The sequence below is a fragment of the Rhinopithecus roxellana genome, chromosome 13, assembly GCF_007565055.1.
Source record: "Rhinopithecus roxellana isolate Shanxi Qingling chromosome 13, ASM756505v1, whole genome shotgun sequence".
Lineage (NCBI taxonomy): Eukaryota > Metazoa > Chordata > Mammalia > Primates > Cercopithecidae > Rhinopithecus > Rhinopithecus roxellana.
In genome coordinates this window covers 86,503,122-86,526,623 of record NC_044561.1, presented here as the reverse complement: position 1 = coordinate 86,526,623, position 23,502 = coordinate 86,503,122, and the positions used below count along the sequence as shown (strand labels likewise).

General features: G+C 41.7%; 1 protein-coding gene across 1 annotated transcript; it reads left to right on the top strand.

The window, feature by feature from the left end:
• The first annotated feature begins 4 nt into the window (after positions 1 to 4).
• On the top strand, positions 5 to 3,841 carry OTOR (otoraplin). The gene is made up of 4 exons (XM_010381467.2): positions 5 to 162; positions 512 to 651; positions 1,552 to 1,659; positions 2,739 to 3,841. Exons 1-4 carry the CDS (start codon positions 48 to 50, stop codon positions 2,760 to 2,762), a joined length of 387 nt encoding a protein of 128 aa, XP_010379769.1. The 5' UTR covers positions 5 to 47; the 3' UTR covers positions 2,763 to 3,841.
• The last annotated feature ends 19,661 nt before the right edge of the window (positions 3,842 to 23,502 follow it).

The following is a 23,502-nucleotide window of genomic DNA, read 5'->3' as shown; positions in this document are numbered from 1 at the left end:
AGTCCCCGCTTCCACTAAGAGTTCGAGTTAAAACAGAAAAAAGGAAGATGGCAAGAATATTGCTACTTTTCCTCCCGGGTCTTGTGGCTGTATGTGCTGTGCATGGAATATTTATGGACCGTCTAGCTTCCAAGAAGCTCTGTGCAGATGATGAGTGTGTCTGTAAGGATTTTTTTATGCTTTTCATTATCTTTATATTACATAATTGAAAATATATCCACTAATAGCATAAAATTGAATTGTACTTTGAAGTGGGTCTTCTCCAATGTGTATATTATCAACTTTGCTTCTTCTGGTCTGCATTTTGGTGTCTTACCATGGAGAATTCACTTGGCTGAGTTTTGTTGCAGCTTTAATATCTTGACTGTCTGCTTTCTCTTGGATAGACACCAGCTGTAACCTGGAAATTATCAGTCACTCTGATTTCCTAGTTTTTCTAATATACACTGCCTTTTACTATTATAAAATTCAGGAGCCTAAAATGTAATCATTTATTTATTTTTTCTTCCAGATACTATTTCTCTGGCTAGAGCTCAAGAAGATTATAATGCCCCGGACTGTAGATTCATTAATGTTAAAAAAGGGCAGCAGATCTATGTGTACTCAAAGCTGGTAAAAGAAAACGAAGCTGGAGAATTTTGGGCTGGCAGTGTAAGATGAGATAATTTAAAATGAACACCTGTTGACACATATTGCTCTTAACTTTTCCTTGATTACCTACCTTCAACCTATTTTAATGCTTAATACTAGTTGTTAAGAACCGTGTAGCGATTGTAGATGGAAATGCAAAAATTCAGGTATAGTTGCTATTATTGCACTTTAAAGAAAGAAAGATCAATTTCATAACAAAACCAAGAGTAGGTTAATGTGATATTTTGGCAAAAAAGAGTCAAGAACATGGGGGCTTGAACATCCCAAAGAATTTGAATCTTATCCGAAAACGTCTGAGATTTGCCAAGTAGAAGGCATGTGTGTTGGCAGTGAGTCTAAGTATCAATATTCTTTCAGGAAACGTTGCACCCTCATTAATTCCAAAGAATCAGCGTTTTTCAGTTAAAATATACAGGGGTGGTCCTTGGGGAGGGATGAAGCAGGGTTGATTTTCTGTCCTCATCTGCAACCCTAAAGGTGAGTTCTAAATTAATGAAGGATTAAATTTAAATCCATTTAAGTCTGTTCATTTGAATTGTTGAAAACTGAGAAATTTGCATCATTTAAAATAAGCGTCTACAATACTTTAAAAAATGTACTGTCTTTATATATTTATGGGTTCAAAAAAGATTTCAGGCAACTCACAAGACTGCATAAAATAAAGTCATGCTAAAGTAGTGAAATTAGGCTGGGCCACTAAAGCGTAGATGCACAATTCCTGCGGGTTAACTTAGTGCTCCAAGTAAACTTCGGATTTTCCGCAGAGCCCCCTGGACCCCAGGGTGAAAGGGAGGTATTGGCAGCTGTGATTTTCACCATCAGCAAAGAGGATGCCTGCGGGTTTCTCAGAAGACACTCAGCATCAGCTTTTTCCTGATTGCTATTCTTCTGGGCACTTAGGTTTATGGCGATGGCCAGGACGAGATGGGAGTCGTGGGTTATTTCCCCAGCAACTTGGTCAAGGAGCAGCATGTGTACCAGGAAGCTACCAAGGAAGTTCCCACCACGGTAAGCATCTCAAAAGTGACTGGACAAGGACTCAGATCTTGGGGCAACGTAGACTGGTGTCAAAAATGCATCATGCAACCTACAAGATGTATAGAACAGAGACCCCAGCTTTCAATGGTGACTTTTCTGAGATAGTGAGGTTTGGGGGACTATTTATAACTATTGTCAACGTTGAAAGATGAGTAAACTTTCTCTATACCACCCCCTTTTGTTTTATTTAAGTTTGCTATTTTTTTGTCTCAACTTTTTTCTTTATTTTTTCAGCTTCATTGGGTTATAATTGACAGATAAAAATTGCATACATTTAATGTGTACATTAGGTTTTGATATACCTTGTGAAATGATCATCACAATCAAGCTAGTTAACAGATATATCACCTCACATAGTTACGTGTGTGTGTGTGTGTGTGTGTGTGAAAACATTAAGATCTACCCTTTTAGCAAATTTCAAGTATACAATACAGTACCTCTTTTGTTTTAGATGCAAGTTATCTTGCAAAGCAGTCTATGTAACAAAGAAAGAAAACAAAGTCAGTACTAACTGACTCTTACTGACGGTTTTCACTAAAGATAGGCTGAGAAAAAAATTATCACGTTATTGATCAAATCAAAATATTCTAAAACAATCTTTGAATGTCTTATTTTTGTGGTAAATAGATTCTATTTATGTATGAAATAAAATTATACTCTTCCTAATGCTCTGGGGTCCTGTAAACTCAGGACAGAAATAAAAGATGCTCTCTGAGCTACTTTGCAAGATGCTTGTTTTGAAGTGATTCTCCTGGAGCTAATTGCTGTGCTTCAAACACTGCCCATCCTACACAAATGGGACTCAGTTGTCATCACTTCTTAGCATTAAGCTGAAATCTGTCAGATAACCGTAAATTAAAGGTTCATTTGAGGACCTTCACTGTAAGTAGTTTTTGACTTAAAGTGGTAATTATTTCGTATTTTTTTGAGGTCAACCTTTACTTACTTGAAATTCAAATTTCTCTGATTAGAAATTAAATACAGAATCTACATCTGTTTTTTAGCCTAGCCTATTCAGTTCAATCTTTTTTGTTTTTGTTTTTTTCCAGGATATTGACTTCTTCTGCGAGTAATGCATTGGTTAAAACTACAAATAGAAAGAAAACACCAAAAATAAAGAAAAGAGCAAAAGTGACCAAAAAATGCATGTCTGTAATTTCTGACTGACAGTTTAAGAATCTGTTACCTTACAGAAGAGCGAGGGCTTAGGGGTTGGAGGTGGCAGATAAAAGAGGATTTTCAACTCAAATCTTGTTTCCTGCTGGCCTGGTCTTCCTACGAGCTAGAGCGGGGAAATGTTGAGCTCAAATGGATAAATTGAGACCAGAAAATTATTTTTTCAACCTAGAGAATCTCCTCTTACAGGAGGATGCATATAAAAGATCATGCATGTATAGTTATTTCTAAGTAGTGATTCTTCCCAGCTCTTTGATTGCCCGTATTTAAAATAGGTGGGTCATAGGTGGGTCATGTTCCCTTTAGATATGACGTTTTCTACTCATTTGTCTTTCTAGTCAATTGGATTATTAATAAAGGGGCTGTTTTGTCAAGGAGTATTCTAGTATTTTTGTTACCTTTAATATTTGATGCCTTTTGGAGGTAAAGCTGTTGAGGGGGAAGAAGAGTTTTTGGACCCATAGATGTTTGGATGATGTCTCTAATTTGTCATTTAGAAAAATCTCAAAAGTGATTTCAGTTTAATAACTTGCCTTCTAAATGATCAATTTACTTCTCCCCCAATTTTAAAGAAGTATGTGTATATTTAACAGGGGAAGGTAGTTTATCGAAATATTTTTAATGGAATAGATTTCCCTTAATATGTATCCTTGCTGGATATTATTCAAGCTTCAAGTCATCAAAAGACCCAGCAAAAAAAAAAAAAAAAAAAAAAAAACAGTCTGTAGGTTATTTTCTCTACTTCTATTCCAACTTTGAATTTCCTCTTCCTGTGCAAATTCCTCTAGTCAAGTGTGATATATCAAGAAATCTGAGGAGGATGCAGGTTTTGTGGTCCTGATGGGCCCACAAGTTTTTCTATATTTAACTGGAAATATGCTTTGATTTTGTGTTATTAATATAATTCTTTTGATGTAGTCATGGTTTTTTTCTTTGTTTGCATATGATTAAAATGCCTGTACTCTACTTAATGTCAAAATTTCTGAGTTTTTTCTTAAACATTTTTCACCTTAGAGAATAAAAGTGTGGGGGACTTGGGAATGAAGCTTGTTTTTCAGTTCTCTGTGATCTGGACATCCCCTAAGCATGAAGAACAGAGCAGAAGAGGGCGTTTAGGGTTAGCCACAGGCTTGGCCCAGGGTCATTTTTTAGCTCTGTCAACGGTGATTTTGGGTGAATATCTTTTTACCAAATTCTTATCTAGGTCAGTCAAATAAAGTGGTACCAAAATGCAAAACACAATAAAACAAAATACCAATGTTTATTTGTTTCTATTACTTTATTCCAAAGAGGTTTCAAGTAGCATCTAGGGCTCTCGACACAATTTTAGAGTAATAGGTATTTATCCTATTTCTGCTTCTATCTGCCTCTCGCTTCCTGGCCTTTCCATTCCGGAAACACCAAGAATCCCTGAGATGCCCAGCACCCCCATTGCTCCCACCTGGCCTTAGATACACAGCTTCACTCCCCACGCATGGGACTTCCAGGGCAGAACTCCCTCCTTAACTCAGTCAGCTACAACCCATGAAAACTGAGCTCTTCCAGGAGTTGGAAGGCCATTGACTGATTTATATCTCTTGGGGCCTATCTGCATTAAATGAAAGCAAGCACTTGCAGGACTTTAAACACACATCTGTCCTCTAAAAATGCAAATGGCTGACACTGGACCAGCAGCAGCAGCAGCAGCAGCAGCAGCAGCAGCAGCTGGGCCTCACCTGGGAGCTGGTTAGGAGGCAGAATCTCTGCCCACTGCATGCCTTCTGTGTCAAAATGTGCATTTTTAACAATAACTCAGGGGATTCCTGTGCACATTAAAGATTGAGAAACACTGATTTTAGTTCCCTCTACTCATCTTACAGAAAATTAAATAAACAAAAGGCTAGAGTACATAGGAGATAGAGCAACTCTCTCCAAGTTAAACAACAGGATTGCAACATTCTCATCAGTACTTTCCCAACCCTACCACAGCACTGTCTTGATTCTGCACTGATGTCTACCCAGAGAAAAGGAGGCAGAGTGTACCAGGGTGAGAGTTTGCGGGCAATGAGGCCTTTTGGGACCCCTTTCCAGTTGATGAATTGTTTGTCTCCCCTTCCCACTAAGAGAAAGGGCATCTTAGCACCTCTAAAAGGTTGTCAACTGTTAACACAAGAATTTTAGTCTAATGATCCTTGAGGGAACTCTAACTTGTAGGCTTCCTTGATACCCCAAGCTAAACGATGTATATCTATATATCTCTCTATGTATCTGTATTAAATACATATATATTTTAGGCAGCCCAAGTCTTTGCTCTAGTTTATTAATCATGTACCAGGTAGTTGGGCCTGGCCACTTGAGTACCTATGACCCAGCTCCATTCTGGAGAGTCCCCGACTACCCAGATGCATTCTGTTTTAGCCAAGATTAAACAGAACAAGGGTGCTGCTACCGTTTGTCTTTTAGTCTAAAGAGAGTTAATTTCATTTAGGAAGGGCTTAAGTTTTACTATGCAGCTTGTACTGCCTCCTTGTGAGAGAAAAAGAAGATGTTTAATCCTCCATCTCTGACCTCACAGAGTACGGGAAGTAAGACTCCTACCTATGGAAGAACAAAGAACCAATGCAGGGCAGTGGATGTGGGGAGGGAAGGCAGGTAGGTTTCATGAGCCAGCTTAGGGCAAGTGGTAGACTTTGCCTAGAGCAGAGCCCTTGCAAGGTATTACCAGGGCAGGATGAGTCAAGTAAAGAAACTGATCAGAGGTGAGAGGAGTCAGGGCATGGCACATGATAGTTGGCAACAAAATGAAATCATGTTGAAAGGAAGTGCATTGGGTGGCACTTGTTGCGCCGAAAAGTTAGGTGATGATAAAAGATCCCAGGGCACCTTGGAGCTTTGAAATAACTGGGCTGCCATCTTCTAGCTGTGCATACTTAGATAAGGTTCTGACTGTAACTGCAGGACCAGCCCAAACCAGACCTACTCTGTCGATAACAAAATGTTGAGCTGCCTTTTAAGTATAACAGAGCCCAAACCTGCAAGTCCTATTGCCCAGGCATGCACACTACGAAAAGCTTTGACCCCTAATGATACCCCAAACCAACAAATCCTCCCTTTGGAACCAAGAAGACCAGGACAGGACTGGAACCTGAATGCGAGAACACTTTCAGAAGTGAGGGGTCTGTTGGCCCTAAAGATCTGGGGCTAAAATCCTCCTTAACATACCTTTCTGTAAATGGTCAAATTTAAAGCCCCCCAATCAGACCCTGCCAAGCCAACATTCCCAAATCCTTTCTCTTGCCCACGGTGATGGTTAATATTGAGTGTCAACTCGATTGAAGAGTGCAAAGTATTGTTCCTGGGTGTGTCTGTGAGGGTGCTGGCAAAGGAGATTAACACTTGAGTCAGTGGACTGGGAGAGGCAGACCCACCTTCAATAGGGGTGGGCACCATCTAATCAGCTGCCAGTGTGACTAGGATAAAAGCAGGCAGAGGAACATGGAAGGACTAGACTGGCTGAATCTTCCGGCTTTCATCTTTCTCCTGTGCTGGATGCTTCCTGCCCTTGAATGTTGGGCTCCAAGATCTTCAGCTTTTGAACTCTTGGACTTACACCAATGGTTTGCCAGGGGCTCTTGGGCCTTCGGCCACAGACTGAAGACTGCACTGTTGGCTTCTCTACTTTTGAGGTTTTGGGACTCAAACTGGCTTTCTCGCTCAGCTTGTAGATGGCCTATTGTGGGACTTTGCTTTGTGATCATGTGTGCCAATTCTCCTAGTAAACTTCCCTTCATATGCACATATACCCTATTAGTTCTGTCGTTTTAGAGAACCCTGACTAATATACCCACTGGCCCCCAGAATCTCATGTTCTTCTCACATTGCAAAATATGATAATCTCTTCTCAATAGTCTCCCCAAATTTTAACTCATCCCAATATTAACTCAAAGTCCAAAGCCTAAACTCTCGTCTGAGACTCAGGCCACTATAGGCTCATACCTCCCGTCTATGAGCCTATAACATAAAAAAAATTATTTACTCCCAAGATACAATGGTGGTACAGGCATTTGGTAAAATTTTCCATTCTAAGAGGGGAAATAGGCCAAAAGAAGAGGGCAGCAGACCTTACATGACTTTAAAACTCAGTAGGGCAGACATTAAACCTTAAAGCTCCAAAATAATCCTTGACTCCACGTCCTGTATTCAAGGCACACTGGTGCAAGGGGTGGGCTCTCAGGGCCTTGGCAGCTCCACCCCTGTGTTTTTGCAGGTGAGCCCCCATGGATGCTCTCATGGGTGAAGTTGAGTGCCTGTGGTTTTTCAGGCTCAGGGTGCAAGCTGCTGTTGGCTGTATCACTCTGGGGTCTGGAGGATGGTGGCCCTATTCCCACAGTTCCACTAGGCAGTGCTCCAGTGAGGACTCTGTGGGAGCTCCAACCCCATATTTCCTGTCAGCGCTGCCCTAGTAGAGTTTCTTTGTGGGGCTCTGGTACTCCTGCAGCAGGCTTCTACCTGACCACCCAGGCTTTCTAGTAAATCCTTTAAAATCCAGGGAGAAGCTGCCAAGCTTCCTTCACTCTTTTGCTCTGTGAACCTGTAAGCTTAACAACACATAGAAGCCACTGCGGCTTACAGCTTTTTCCTTCTGGAGCAACAGCCCAAGCTGTGTCTGGAGCCTTCTGAGCTGCAGCTGGAACTGGAATTGCCAAGGTGCAGGCAGCAGCATCCTGAGGTGGCACAAGGCAGCAGTGCCCTGGGCCTGGCCTCTGAAACCATTCTTTTTCCCTCCTAGGCCTCTGGGCCTGTGATGGGAAGGGTTGCCTCAAAGGTTCCTGAAATGCCTTCAAGTCTTTTTGCCCATTGTCTTGACTATTAGCATTTGACTCCATTTTAGTCATGCAATTCACTCTAGCAAGTGTTGCTGCCCAGCCTGCTTGGATTCCTTTCCTGAAAATGCTTGTTCCTTCTTTAAGACACGGCCAGGCTGCAAATTTTTCCAAATTTCTATGTTCTACTTTCCTTTTAGTTATAAGTTCCAATTTTAAGTAATTATTTTGCTTCCATCTCTGATTGTAGGTTGGTAGTTATGGCAGCCATACCATATCTTGAATGCTTTGCTGCTTAGAAATGTCTTCTGCCACGTATACCCTAGGTCATCATTTTTAAGTTTAATCTTCCACAAATCCCTAGGACATGGACACAATGCAGCCAACCTCTTTGCTGGGGTGTAACAGAGATGACCTTTGCTCCAGTTCCCGCTAAGTCCCTAATTTCCATCTAAGACCTTGTCGGTTCGGCCTTCTCTGTCCATATTTCTATCTGCATTTTGGTCACAACTATTTAAACAGTATCTAAGAAGTTCTAAACTTTCTCTCATCTTCCTGTCTTTATCTGAGCCCTCCAAACTCTACCAACCTCTGCCTGTTACCCAGTTCCAAAACCACTTCCACATTTTCAGGTATCTTTATAGCAATGCCAGACTCCTTGGTACCAATTTTCTGTGTTAGTCCATTTTGCATTGCTATAAAGAAATATCTGGGACTGGATAATTTATAAAGAAAAGAGGTTTATTTGGCTCCTGGTTCTGCAGGCTGTATAGGAAGCATAGCACTGGCATCTGCTTGGCTTCTGGTGAGGCCTCAAGAAGCTGGTACTCAGGTGGAAAGTGAAGGAGGGCAAACATGTCAGACAGCCAGAGAGGGAGCAAGAGAGGGGAGGAGGTGCCAGGCTTTCTAAAACAACAAGCTCTCACACAAATGAATAGAGCCAGAACTCACTCATTACCTTGGGGAGGGCACCAAACCATTCATGAATAATCCACCCCCATGACCCAAACACCTCCCACCAGGCCCCACCCAACATTGTGGATTACATTTAAACATGAGATTTGGAGGGGACAGACATCCAAACCATATCACCATCTTAGCAAGGATCACTCTTAGCAAGGATCACCATCTTAGCAAGGATGGTGATATGGTTTGGATGTTTGCCTTCTCCATAGCTCATGTAACAACACCTCTGGGGGAACCGATCTCAAAAAGAGAGTTTCTCACCACAGTGTAAGCACCTTGAGTTTCCATAGCTTGATGACACTTGCTATGAGGATAGAAGTGTATTCTGTCCCTCTGCTTTCTTGATGCTAGAAGTCCAAGTCTCTGGTTAGAAATTTTGAACCTCACTGTGATAAGAGTCTTGTGCAAGATCCAAAGCACAATAAAGAGAGAATGCCTCCATAGACCACAACAGGTGCCCATCTGGAGACTGAGGTACTGGGGCTTTTACTCCTTTGTATTAGTCTGTTCTCATGCTGTTAATAAAGGCATACCTGAGGCTGGGTAATATATAAAGAAAAGAAGTTTAATTGACTCACAGTTTCACATGACTGGGGAGGCCTCAGGAAATTTACAATCATGATGGAAGGGGAAGTGAACACGTCCTTTTTCACATGGCAGCAGGAGAGAGAATGAGAGCCAAACAAAGGGGGAAGTCCCTTATAAAAGCCTTATTTTAAAACCATCAGATCTAGTGAGATAGTGAGAACTCACTCACTAGCACAAGAACAGTATGGGGGAAACTGCCTCCGTGATTCAATTATCTCCACCTAGTCCCGCCCTTGATACATGGGGATTATTACAATTCAAGGTGAGATTTTGGGTGGGGACACAGCCGAACCATATCATCCTCCAAAAATGTATACATGGGTGTGGGATGCATGCCAATGAGAAGTTTATTCTGGATAGATTATGAGATTGCATGATTTTATTTTGAATATAACTTTTTAAAGTAATCCTAAAATAAATACGAGTGATTTGAATAGGCTATGTTTGACTGGTTTCCTCATATTATGCAAATGTCAGTGGAAGACATGAAGTGGGGTTCATTAGAGGTCTCAGAACCTCAGGAATTATTCCACATTGTGAGGAATGATGGCTCAGGCTTCTTTTGTTTGTGGGACCGTGTTCATCTAACCACTTACTTCCCAATTCACTTATCTAAAAAGTGGGTAATGCCTTTAGGGGGTAACCAACTTTGGGATAATTGTGAGGATTAAGTTAGATACTGCATGTAAAATAACCGTGTATGCAGTACACAGTTTTTTGTAATAAATGGTAGTAAAATTAAATTTTAAAATGAGAGGGTTTTAAAACATTTTGAAACGTTTGAAGAACTAGACTTCTTTCTAGTGAATTAAAAGTATATCTTGAGCATCTTTTCTTTCTAGAACACTCTTGTTTTTCTCCATAGTTTTTTCTCAAATGGTCTGCAAGGCATGTTATTAATGCTTTGCATAATGATGAAAACTCTCTTTCTCTCTCTCTCTGTCTCTTGAGAAACGTTATTCTTAATGTCTGGACGGGTACTGGGAAAAGAGAACAAACCAGGAAGGTCTTGTTCTCTTATACGCTCCCATGTTCCTATCTTCAGTCCTTCTCTCCCTCAGTCTCTTGGATCCTGGAATGAACAACGTTGCAAATGGCAGGAGGCCATTCTACTCTCCCTGCTGTCCGACACTCAGCCAATAGTGACTTCACTCGACTGTAGCCAATTCTGTGAGCACTTGTCCTTGGGACGACTAATACATAAGCGGCCAGTGATCCTTTTGAATAAAACATTTATAGTGCTGTAGAAACTATTAATAATGACCTAGTTAATGGGTTTTTACATCTGCAGGACACCTCATTTTCAGTGGACGGGCTTTTGAGTTCACTTTCTTGGCTGCTTCATGGGAACAAACATTCAGGAAATAGCAAGAAAGAGTAATTTAAGGCAGGGCTTCCATTATCTGCTGAAAGCACCATAAGCTCCTCCCTAAAGACTGGATGGCATACTGCTGTTGTAATAGACTCCTTTTGTTAAAAGTTATGCCTCTTTTTCAAGGGGCATGTGGTTGAAACTGCTACTTCTGCTTTCTGCAAAACTGTAAGAGGTAAGCCGGGAATCAGAATTCCCATCAGATGTTAAGATTAGAAATCAGTCCTTTAAATGCCTGGCCAGGAATTCATAAGACCCTTTCTGAAGCAGGCCTAGCAAGGGCTTTTTTTCAGAATTGCTGTGTGAAATGGCAAAGTGAAATGGAATAACTGAAGTAATTGTTGGAATTGTCAGTAGAGTTTTACCAGAAGAAACATGTGGGTTATTGTAGTCGCCATCGCCCTACAATCCCTCCTTCCCACTCCTGAACTGCTTTTGTGAAGACATAGTCTGTGTGAAAAATATTTGAGTCACAGATGACTTGGTTCTTTGTTCACAATGAACATTGTGACTAAATTCAGCAGCAGTTTTTGTGCAGTAAAGTTTTAGAAAACCATGGTGTATTTCCTAAGCTTAGAAGATGAGAGTGTCATTCTCTCTGGCATCACCCACTTCTGACCTCAGATAAATGGGGCCCATCACTGCTTCTCATGTTTATTGGCTGAGGGGATGTGAATATCCTCAGGGATCAGGTTTAGTACAGGGAAATATTCAGCTTATTCATGTAGTATTTAAACTAATCTCTGGAGGAGGTGGGTATTTCTGCTATGAGTGAAGAGAAGAAATAAGATCAAATGCACTAGGAAAAAAAATCTCATTTCTTCAACAATCATCTTCATCTATCTGAAAATGGTGAAAACAATAAGAAGAAAGCTAATAATATTCCTTGTTATACCACTGAAACACAATTTCACCACGTAAAGATCTTCTCGGCGGCATCCCCTGCAAATATCCTAGTATATCGGTAACTTAATCAGAAGAATGATGTATTGATCCACATACTTTGTAAAATCTACCCTCTGTGTAAACTAGCCCATCATTAACAAAGAGAATGCTCCCCATCTTTTGATTGAAATATTCTTCTAAATGGAAATTACTTTTCTGTCACATGTGAGCAATTGTTTTAATCGTTTTTCTCAAGTGCACGCTATGCTAAAGTCAGCATGTTGTGGGGGTAAAAAAACAGGTGGTGCTGCTAATATCTCACCATTCTGCCTCCTCCCATCTCTTCCAACTCTCCCTGCCTTTTCTCTATTCACTTCAGCTTGTGAATTTATTCTGGCCAAATGAATCAGTTGAGACGAGAACACTGATTTGTTTGAGCAATGCTATGTCGAATTGGGAAAAAAAGAAAAAAGGCAATGCTGGTGTTTAGGTTTCTACAAACCAAAGGCAGAAACCCTGAGTCACAGCCAGGTTTTTACCCAGGTGAAACACCGCCCAGGTGTGCACCCTCCCCTCTCACTGGATCCATTCATGGCTTGTCAGATCTCTTCTAGCTCCTTCACCTGCCTTGCCCCTCATGACTCTGAACTAACTTAAGGATCTTTTTTATCTGCTCTTAGATCTTTGCCTGGGCTTTAAATTACTACTCTTAGTGCTGCCACAAATGGATTAGCAGACAAAGTTCAAGCCTGGATTCCCAGGAACCGCAAGCAGACACATTGGTTTCTGGGAACCACTTTAGCCAATGCCGTGATGGACAGTAGACACGGAGAGGTCAGCTGAGCCTGCTGAGGCCCAGGAATAGATTGGCAATGCCGGTCTGTTCTGCAGGAAAAGGCCAAGGGGCACGGAGGCTACTCTAGGTAATATGCGTTCCCAAATCCCACGGTTACCTGAAGCAGCCAGGTAGACAATCATGGGGGAAGAAATCAAAAGTTTTGAGCATCAAGTTTTAAACCAGGGTCTTGGGTCAGATTCCCCAGAAGCAGACCCTGGAATGAGGATTTATATACAATGATTTATCAAATAATGACTCCCAGGGAAAATAGGTAAGGCAGAGAGGGGCTGCAGGACACAGAAGGGGAGGAATCTCAGACAAGCTGCAATCTCAGGCAAGGTCCTATAGTGGCTGGTTTGTGCCTGATCCCACAGGGACCTCTGGGAGCTGGAAAGTTACATCTCAGAGTTGCCTGGACCTAAGGAGAGGAAGCTGAGCTTTCTTATGGCCTGTCAGTTATGGATTCAGGGTTTTGGTGAGAAAGCAAAATTTTTAGGCAGTTTTGCATATAGATAAAGAGGTCTCAAGGCAGCTGGAAATTCTGGCATTGGCAATAAAAACCACCAAAGCCAGGAGGTGTGAAAACACACTACAATGGCATTCAAGGGCATTTGGATGTTGCATTGACTTTATTGGCTCTGCTCAAGGTGGCTTTTCATTTCATTTCATTCCATTTCATCCTTTCACAATCTAGTCCCTGCCACATCCTCTGTGGGTCGAGTCGTTAATACAGCCTCACATTTCCTCCTTGATTTGCTTCTGCTGAAACTTTCTGCTGTGCACGTTAGCCTTAAGTTAGAAGCTTTGTTGGGACAAGGATGACCTCTAGTGGTTAGTCTGAGATCTGGCATCCAGAGAGACATTTCTGGACCAGAATCAACAACCCAGGGTGTGAGCGGTTCTCAACAGCATTTGGAATTCTCACTGTCAGGGCTGCCTTCTCAGGTACTCTCCAGACTTCCCCTCACTCTTAGCACACATGAATTTAAAATCTGCTTGACACATGGCATAGATATGGGTATTAACATGCCTTTCTTGCTAACCTTATAGTAAATTTGATTGATTTTGAAAATTCACATATCAAGGGAAAGCTGACATTTCACTTTCAAACCTATTTGTATGTTTGTTTTGATATGGAGCCCTGCAGTTCTTAGATAGTTTTAATTGATTTATTCCATTTATAGAAAAGCAGCAATAGCACCTTGAGCTCAGAGAGTAGAAACTTCCTAGAAAACAATTAACACAACCTGTAGTTCCCTCCAGGGGCACCATGGGGTGGTTGGAAGGCACAGAACCTGGTGTCTCAAGTCATTCACTCTGGAAGCAGGGATTTGAAGCCAGATAACCTGACTTCGAGACCCACAAGCTGTCCACGACACCCTGCCAGAATATGATTAAACAAACATAAATCTGGGTTTCCACTTCATCTAACAGGGTGGTTCTCAACTCAGGGCTCTTTTGACCTCTCATTCCTCCCCTCTTCCCCTTTCCCCAGGGACATTTGGTGATGTCCAAAGACATTTTCACTTGTTCCAACTGAAGGGAGTATCTAGTGGGTAAAGGCCAGGGATGCTGCTAAACATCCCACAAGCACAATACAGCTCCTCACAAAGAATAATCAGGACCCAAATGACAATGTGCCAAGGTTAAGAAACGCTACTCTAAGAGATGATATTAATCAATCAGTGAATTTTGAAAGAATGATAAATGCTGAAAGGTCTAAGCAATTATCTGGGTGTGCATTTGTTTTCTAAGTTCATTCTGGGGCATATTTGCTCAGTAACAAGCCATTGGGTAGAGCTGGTACCTGAAAAATAGATTTGTGCAGGCTTATCCTGGCACACATCTCATCACATTGGCCAGAGCTGTCAAGACAGAACCTTCATTCTGCTTGTTGCAAATGAGCACTGGCGATTCCTCTTCTCCATGATTTTAAGCACGTTCTTTTTGCTTCATGCTCGAGTTGTGCACATCCTGGCTCCTGATTTAGCATTTCACCAAATGCCCTTCATGTGCTCCAGCAAGCCTCCCCGTGTGAAGGGTTGACACATGATGGGGTCTGAAGGTTTATTTGCATTTCTTCTTGGGTCTGTTTTCCATCTCCTCTAGGAGACTGCTTAATTGCTTTTCAAACAGCTATCATGTCCTCCTAGCTTTACAGCTTCTTCCAAAGATGATTACAGCATCTTATCATTTTTCAAGTAAAAATGGTGCTTCCTTACCCCTCTGTAATGTGTGCAGTGTCGGTTTCAATAGCACCAGCTGTCTTTTCCCAACATGGATCTCTTTTTTCCTTTATTTTCCCTCCTTTGCTATTGTCATCCTTTTTAACCTTTCTCAGAAGAGCTTCCTTGGCACACAATTATATTTATAGAGTCTCTATGCATCTGTGGATACAATTAAAATTTAAACACTGCACATTTAGTCTAATGTTGACACTATTCATTTTGTAGAGAAAAATTTATTTGAACATTAATAACTAAATGTGAGAAGTACTTTTCAGTGCATCAATTCTAAGACAGGGAGAAAGAGATCATGCAGTTCTCATCTACTAGAATTGTGAGTTTGTTTGAAATATATGTGTAATTGGAGACCCAAAGACTCATTTGAAACGTGTTACTTTATCTCATATTCCAAGCATCTGTGAACATAGCTTTTGAATGAATCCTAAACTTAATCCCTGTTCTAGGCCAGCCCGTTATTGGTTTTGAGTTTGAATAGGGTTTGCATGACCTTTTATGATGTTGCTATCAAATTTAAATTTACAATAAATAAAACATTCCCCACTCTTCTCCCGAAAACCTCCTGCCCTGCATTTTTCAAAATAGACGATCTGAACTAAGAAAGTAAAAGATGGCTAAAATACATACTGGGGATTGGAAGTCGGTTTGATCACCCCAAACCCTGCACTCTGTGCCTTCTCTGCTCCTGAAACCTGCCCAGGGTGAAAGAACCCAGTGGGCTGCAAACTGTCACCTTAATTAACCATTAGATAAGCACCCAAAGATGCCAGCATCTCCCAAAAAAGGGCTTCTGTGGCATAGGGTGGACTCGATGATGGGGCTCAGCCTGGGAAGTAATATGGGATTTTCTACTTCCTGCTTCCTTGAATCTAAGTCACCTGGTCTGTGAAACAGGATTCACCTAGCCATTTAGACCAATGGCTGATGCTGTCAACTACAGATGGAGAAACTAAAGCAATAGAGAGGAAGAAGATTAGGTGCTACTGACACCTGGTCCACACCTCCCACATCTTTTTGTTGGATGGCATTTATGGTCACCGGAGTTTGCTCTATACTTTCATGGCAGTTTGGAAGTGCAGGCAATGAACACCCCCCTGGGAGGGCCGTTAAGCAATGACTGACAGGGGTTGATGGATAATAATATATCAGTACGCTCCACCCTGTGAGGGCATACCTCTTAGGTGTGCAGTCTCCACTGTCTCCCAGAGGTCTGGAGTGAATGAGCTTCGGGGACCCACAGAAATGGCTTTGCTGATAACACACCCACCCTTTGTGGGTTTTATCTGTTCCTTGCCTCACTTTGCCACTGTCTTACTGATGTTTCTTGGAATCACCTCCCAAATAAATTATTTGTACTCAGATCCTTAGTTCAGTGTCTGCTTCTTGGGGAAGGCAGTACTAAGACCAAATGTATGACTGATTCTGTCCTTAATAGGCAGATCCTGTCCAAAGCTGCTGAAAGCATGGAGCATGGGAAGGACCTGGGAAGAACACCTGGCACTCAAAAGCACAGGAGGTGAAAGAAAAGGTGTCGACATGGCTGCATGCCCTCTTGGCCCTGTAGTGTCCACCTGCTATGGTTTAGATGTTCTCACTAAACCTCAAGTTGAAATTTGATCCCCAGTGTTGGAGGTGGGGCTTAAAGGGAGGTGTTTTGGTCGTGGGGGCAGGTCGTACATGAATAGACTAATCCCCTCCTTTGGCTGGGGGAGGAAGTGAGGTTTTAGTCTATTAGTTTCTGGAAGAGCTGGTTGACGAAAAGAGCCTGGCGCCTCCCCTCTTCCTCTTTCTTTCTCTCTCACCATGTGATTTCTCTGCACGTAGTGACTCCCCTTCACCTTCTGCCATAAGTGGAAGCAGCCTGAGGCTCTCACCACATGCAGACACCCAACCTTGAACTTTCTAGTCATCAGAATCGTGAGCCAAACAAACCCTTTTTCTTTATAACCTAGCCTCAAGTATTCCTTTATAGGAACACTAAACAGAGTGAGACACTACCCACTAGTAGAACGTGGTCCATGAGTTTCTCAGATTCTGACCAACACGGTTTCCAATTCTTTCTTCACTGGGGAAGTGACAGTGGAAAGCACAGTAGCAAAATAGTTGAAAAATTTATTTTCAGGTTCCCATTTCACACTCCACACTCCAAATAAAATAACAAAGCTGAAACAAATATTTCTCCTCACTATAGTTCAGGTTTATCCCAGGCTACTTCCACTTGAGAGTAGCAGACATTTCAAGCCGCCCTCGGTCACAACTCTCTGAAAGCTCACATCCCTACAGGAAGAAGAAATACTATTTGTCTCTATTTCATATTCAAAGCTTTTTACCATTCCCAGCCACCTGTCACTTTCAAATTCATCAAGCTAGGACTGACTATTCAAACAAGACAGTTCTTTAATTCCTCCACTTTCTGGTAGGAACATGACTCAGAGCTATGAAAACCTTGTAGTACAGCCTTTTGGGTGCATTTTATTAAAAGATAAGATTATGCTCGAAGCAAAGGTTAGGCAAACATTTGCTTAATGCCTTAGAACTCGACAAAGAGGGAACATTTTCTCAAGTCAGGCAGCTGAATAAAATGGCTGCTAGGTTGAGAAAGGTCTTTACTTAAAGGTCAAGCCAAAATATAATGGGAAAGAAAAATAGTTTAAAATAGTTTTTTTTTTTTTTAAGGGAGACTGGTGATTCTAAGAGGAGATTTGCTGCTGCTTCTTTCAAAGTTTCCAAAATTCATATGTCAGTTTTGAAACACAATTATTCTCAAAAACAAATGTATAATTGAAGCAGTGCCACTAAATTGGCCCTCAGCGCAGCCTCCAACTTAAACAGGAGGCAAGTTCTCAAGCATTTGGAGACGCCAGCCGCCCTCTTTCCCAGCAAGACCTAACCAGCTCCTTCACAGCACCTGGCTTCTCCAGGCAGCTCCATGTTCCAGATTGCCAGACTGTGTCCTGCTTGCTGCCATTTCACCCTTTCCATCAGATCCCATTTCCCAAGGGCACATCTGGGTTGGGAAATGCAGCAGCAACTCTTGAACTTGTTCTGGGGTCAGAAACATTACACTTCACAGATGCAGCTAGCCCAGTGCCTTTCTGCCACAGGGAGGAATTGTGGGGCTGGCAGGGAGCTGGGTACAACACCCAGGTCTGGGAAGCTTCTCAATTTTCTGGGAGCCACACATGTAGGAGGCCACCAAGAATTCGAGCAAGCACCAGGCAATACATACTTGTTTCATGGCTAGATGAAGACTTGGGGATGCCCTTTTTTTCCCCCAAGCTCTTAACCATGCTCTCTAAATTCCAGCGAATTTTCTCATCCAAATCTGATTTAATCAAACCCTCTCAGGAACTTCTTTGGACTTGTTACATTGTGTAGAAGCAGCACTTTGAATACCTGGATTTGATAGATGTTGTTGCCTCTGTGAGATGTACGGAAGGTAGATCAATTCGTCTAGATACATGGGTACCAGTTGTACCCATATCTTTGGAAACACTTCTTTACTAGTTGGTACATAGTTATTTCCCTGAAGCCCCCAAAAGTGTTCCTTCACGGCCACACCTGCCTCATAAGCCCCTCCCCTGGTATCACCAGGACCTCAAACAGTTACAGGGTGAATGTCCGGAAGACCATCTGTCCTCCAGGACTCTGCTCCATTCTGATGGGCTGGTGCCTGCTCTCTCTCTGTTGTACTAATTTATTGAGACTGTACTTCCTTCTCTCTGGGATCTGGTTCTTTAAGACCTCACTGGTTTGGTAGCTCTCTGAAAGCACAAACATATTCATATATTTTGTGCAGCTTTTCTGTTTTCTTTTAGTGAGAGAGTTGGTAAGTCATAAGCCAGTCTATCACCACTAGCAGCAGGAACCATCAGTGTATTATGTGAAACAGATGTGGCTCTTGGGTTAAGAGTTTGATTACTTGCAGCCAAATGAATTCTTAACTGATAAGCTTGTTATGGCCAGGACTGTGCTAGGTGTGGATCTATGCTATGTTGATGTGGATCTATGCTATACTTGGGTGTGTGGTCTAAAGGAAGGAGACTGGGCAAGCTGCCTTGATCAGAGAAGAGAACTATAACAAGCAGACTCCAGAACAAAGTAAATGCTTAGGGTAATCAGAGAAGGATAATTTGGATTTCTTCATTCAGAAACAAAAGGCAAAGAGATTCATAAAGTATACTAACAGGATAAAACAGTTATTAGAGAGAAAGGTTTGGAAACTGCTGAATGGTAATATTTCTAGGTTAATAAATTACTGAAACTCAAGAGGAAGTCATTTTGTTTTAGCTTTGCCATTAAGCACAAAGCTGAAACTTCTTGGCACATGATTTATAACACTCAGAGCTCTGCAGATTTTATTAAAAAGTATTAAATAAAGCCTGACACCTCCCAAGGTGTCCCACAGCCTGCGATATGGAGAGAGAAAGGGCTTTTTCCAAGGTCAGATGTTAGGCATGGGTATAAGTGGATTAAAGGAGACACACAGTTAAAATGCTCATGCACGCGCACACACACAGGTAGTTGGTAGGAATAGCCTGTCGAAATCTCATGCCTTCTGTGACACACTGAATTTTCCAGATATGGCCCCATCAGCATGCCCCATCCCCCATGTTCCTTTTCTTGGCACTGGGTGGGCCTGTGACTAGGTGAACAGGATGCTGTGTGACTTCTAAGGATAAGTCCCAGGAGTCATACAACTTTCAGTGGCCCTCTTGGAACTCTTGACCTTGGATCCTGCCCCCCACCACGTGGAAAGGCCACTGTAGGCTGTTCTGGCCGTAGGCCTTATCTGAGGTCCTAGATGACAGCCCACATTGGCCACTCATCATCTGTATCATCTGCAGCAGCCATGTGAGTGAGACTTCAGAAGATTCCTGCCCCATTCTTTGAGCATGCCACGTGGAGCTGGGATGAGCTGTCCCCATTGAGAAACTCCTTTTTCAGATTCATAGGGAAAATACATGCTTTAAACCACTTAAACTTAGTTTAGGAGTGGTTTTTCATGCAGCAACAGCTAACTCCTCTTCCCTATATCTGAGTGTAATGCTTATGAGAGTTGCTCAGATATCGCTTAAGACAGAGAAAGAACCTGGAGAGACATACAGTGTATCAGGAACATTAGCTGCTCCAACAAATATGAAAGGCAAAGCTCTGGCTTCATAAAGCCTCTTTCTAGATCTGGCATGAGATCTTTCCTTGTGGAGATAAAGGCAGTTCTGGCCCCAATCTTTAAATGGTACTGGTTTTAAGGTCCCTGTGCGTGGCTTTTTTTGAGAAAAAAATTAAAGATAAAAGCCAAAGGGTATTTGACAGAGACCACCAATTGAATTCCCAAATTCGTTTTCTCCTTCTTCCTTTAGTAGTAGTAAGTTCCTGAATTTTAGCAGTGCACAGACCACTCAGAATCAAGATTCCTATTTCAGGTGCTTGTGATGTTTCATGCTGCTGCCCTGCAGTCCGGGTAACCTCATGGCAGCCCTGGACGACAGGTTCAGGCATCAAGTATACATGGAGTCTCTCTATTCTTTCTTCTCTGAAGCTGTGAAAGGACAAGTATGGGCATGACCTGGACCTGCAGGGACAACTGCCCTCAGTCAATGAGGGATGGAAGTGGGTGATAGAGCCTGCCACCTCCCCTTCCTTGGATGGACAAATTCTGAGCTGTGCTCTACAAGGTTCCCCAAAGGCTTCCTGGGGGATTGAAACCCAGATACCCAGAGCAGCAAGAAGCTCAATGACACTCCGTCTACTGGCTTTTCTTCTTCCCTTGACTCACTTTTATTACTCAGCCACTTCTATATTCTGGAAGCACCTCCTAAGTAAAGTACTTGTGCCCAAGTTCTTATTTCAGGGTCTACTTTTGAGGAAACCCCAACTAACACGATTACGTTTCCCAGCTTTTCTTGCAGCCAGATGTCACCATGAAACTCTTTCCTGCTTCCCTGTGCTGTTACTGTATAAATTGTGATGAATCTTTTGTTCCCCTTAGTCAACAGTGCTAGAATATGGCCTGTTGTCTCAACTTGCTTAGTATAGCAGTTAAGATTTTGAACTTCAGAACCCTAGAGCCAGACTTCTAGGGTTCAAATCCTGGCTCAGCCACTTGGCAGCTGTATGATCTTTGGATGGCAGCTTAATCTTGCTGTGTCTCAGTTTCTTCATTTGTTATATATATATATATACACACACACACACACACACATACACATAATGATGATAATAGTAATCTTGTTGTGGGTGCTAAGTAAGGAAACATATGTAAAGTAATGGGAAAAGTGCCTGATAGATTGTAATAGTCTGCTTTGTGTTACTACAATAGAATACTTAAGCTTGGGTAATTTATAAAGATAAGAGATTTATTTAGTTTATGATTCTGTAGGCTGGGAAGTTCAAGATTGGGCAGCTGCATCTGCTGAGGACCTCAGGCTGCTTCCACTCATGGAAGAAAGTAGAAGGGGAGTGGGCATGTGCAAAGAGATCACACAGTGGGACAGGAAGCAAGAGAGACAAACCAAGGAAGCCAGACCCTTTTTAACAATCTGCTCTTTCAGGATCTAATTCATTCTTATGAGAACCAGAACTCACTTACTCCTGCAGGAGGGCATTACTCTATTCATGAGGGATCCACCTCCCACTAGGTCCCACCTTCCAACATTGCCACATTGGAATCAAATTTCAACATGAGTTTTGTTGGGGACAAGCCACATCTAAACCATAGCATAATGTTAAATCATAAAAATAATGTTATATATATTCTTAATAAAATATCTAACCACTTTGTGATAAATAAAAATGGTTAATTCCCACACTTGAGCCTAGGTGCACCAAAGTGTGAATGATTTGGAGACCACGGCAAGAACTCGGGCTCTGGAATCAAATCAGAAGAATGCCTTAATTGCAACTGTGCTGCTATTGTTGAGAAGACAGTTTGACAACTCACTGTTGGTGAAGTAACTTTCTGAAGACTTGAACCTCATGCAGTTGCTCCAGAAACAGACACAGGTGGAGGGCCCAAGGTTAGGGATGAGGAGCACGTGATGATAGGGCCATGTGGCACCTCAGGGACTTGCTAATCCGTCATGTATTTAGGAGCCTCTTGCTTGATTCTGCTTGCTCTAATGTTTGTGTGGTTTGTAATGTCTGTGTAATGTGAGAAGAGACAAGCCAAACAGAAAATAAAGATGGTTCCTTGCTTTTCATGAGATGCTTATACCTTGTCCATAGGCACAGAGACACACTCATTCAGCTTAATTTCAAGAAGGCTTATTTTGTGTCTGTATTAAATCCATCAAGAATCTCATCTTAGGATCCCTACACTGAAAATGAAACTGTCATTGGATAGATCTTTTAATCCTGAAAACAAGTTTGGGGAAAGAAAAACTTTTTTTTTTTAAAGGTGCAATATGTTTTGAAAATGTTGCAGACAGGGCCACAAGACATGAACCAAGACTTAAATATCAAAAGATGATATTCACTGTGTGTTCCTACTTTGGATCACTCAGAAATTTCCATTTCAAAAGTGGTTCCTTCTCTTTCTTTCTTTCTTTCTCTTTTCTTCCTTTCCTTTCCTTTCCTTTCCTTTCCTTCTTTCCTTTCCTTTCCTTTCCTTTCCTTTCCTTCCTTTCTTTCCTCCCTCCCTCCCTCCCTCCCTCCCTCCCTCTTTCCTTCCTTCCTTCTTTCCTTCCTTCCTTCCTTCCTTCCTTCCTTCCTTCCTTCCTTCCTTCCTTCCTTCCTTCCTTCCTTCCTTCCCTCTTTCTTTCTTTCTTTCTTTCTTTCTTTTCTTTCTTCTTTCTTTCTTTCTTTTCTTCTTTCTTTCTTTCTTTCCTTTCTTTCTTTCTTTTTTTCTTTTCTTTCCTTCCTTCCTTCCTTCCTTCCTTCCTTCATTCCTTCCTTCCTTCCTTCCTTCCTTCCTTCCTTCCTTCCTTCTTCCTTCCTTTCCTTCCTTCCTTCCTTCCTTCCTTCCTTCTTTCCTTCTTTCTTTCTTTCTTTCTTTCTTTCTTCTTTTTGAGATGGAGTCTCGCTCTATCACCCAGGCTGGAGTGCAGTGGCGCAATCTCCATTCACTGCAAGCTCCACCTCCTGGGTTCACACCTTTCTCCTGCCTCAGCCTCCCGGGTACCTGGGACTACAGGCGCTCACCACCACATCCAGCTATTTTTTTATATTTTTACTACAGACGGGGTTTCATCATGTTAGCCAGGATGGTCTCGATCTCCTGACCTTGTGATCCATCCATCTCAGCCTCCCAAAGTGCTGGAATTACAGGCATGAGACACCATGCCTGGCCCAAGAGTGGTTCCTTTTCAATAAGGAGTTGGAAAAAGCTAATTCGTTGAATGGGGTTCTATTGTTTTTGTCATGTGAAAATAATGGATTCATTTTTAATCCTTTTTTAATGATAATTAAAAACACAGCATACTTGCTAAGTGTCAGTACTGCCTTGCTTCATTGAATCTCAAATTGATCTGATGAGATGAGCAATTTTATTATTCCAATTTTACAGATGACAGTATTGAGGCATAGAGAGGTTAAGTAACTTAACAACAACGTCAAACTAGGATTTGACTTTGGCTAATCTGGCTGGAAGCTCACTATCATAACAATCATATTTTGAGACAACTGTGGCTCAAAGTTTAAATTTTTTTATTTTCTTTCCTGAAAAATCTGAAATTTGGAATTTGGGACTTAAAAAACTTTTATTCCTAACAGACACTGATGGTCTTCTAACTGTTTCTCCTCTACGTTATATTCATTTTTACTCTCTCTTTTTCTAATTGAAATTAGAAATAAAATTCTTATAACTGAAAATTCACCATTTTAATATTTTTCAATCATTGCTAACATCTAATTCCAAAGAATATCACCCAAAAGAAAACGCTGTGCCCATTAAATAGTAACTCCTCATTCTACCTTTCCCTTAGCCTCTGGCAAACTTAGTAT

Bases quoted from the DNA above. Each gene is read 5' to 3' on its own strand.
- OTOR (XM_010381467.2), top strand. From the start codon at position 48: ATGGCAAGAATATTGCTACTTTTCCTCCCGGGTCTTGTGGCTGTATGT. The intron at 163-511 runs GTAAGGATTTTT...TTTTTCTTCCAG, and splicing joins TGCAGATGATGAGTGTGTCT to ATACTATTTCTCTGGCTAGA. The intron at 652-1,551 runs GTAAGATGAGAT...CTGGGCACTTAG, and splicing joins GAGAATTTTGGGCTGGCAGT to GTTTATGGCGATGGCCAGGA.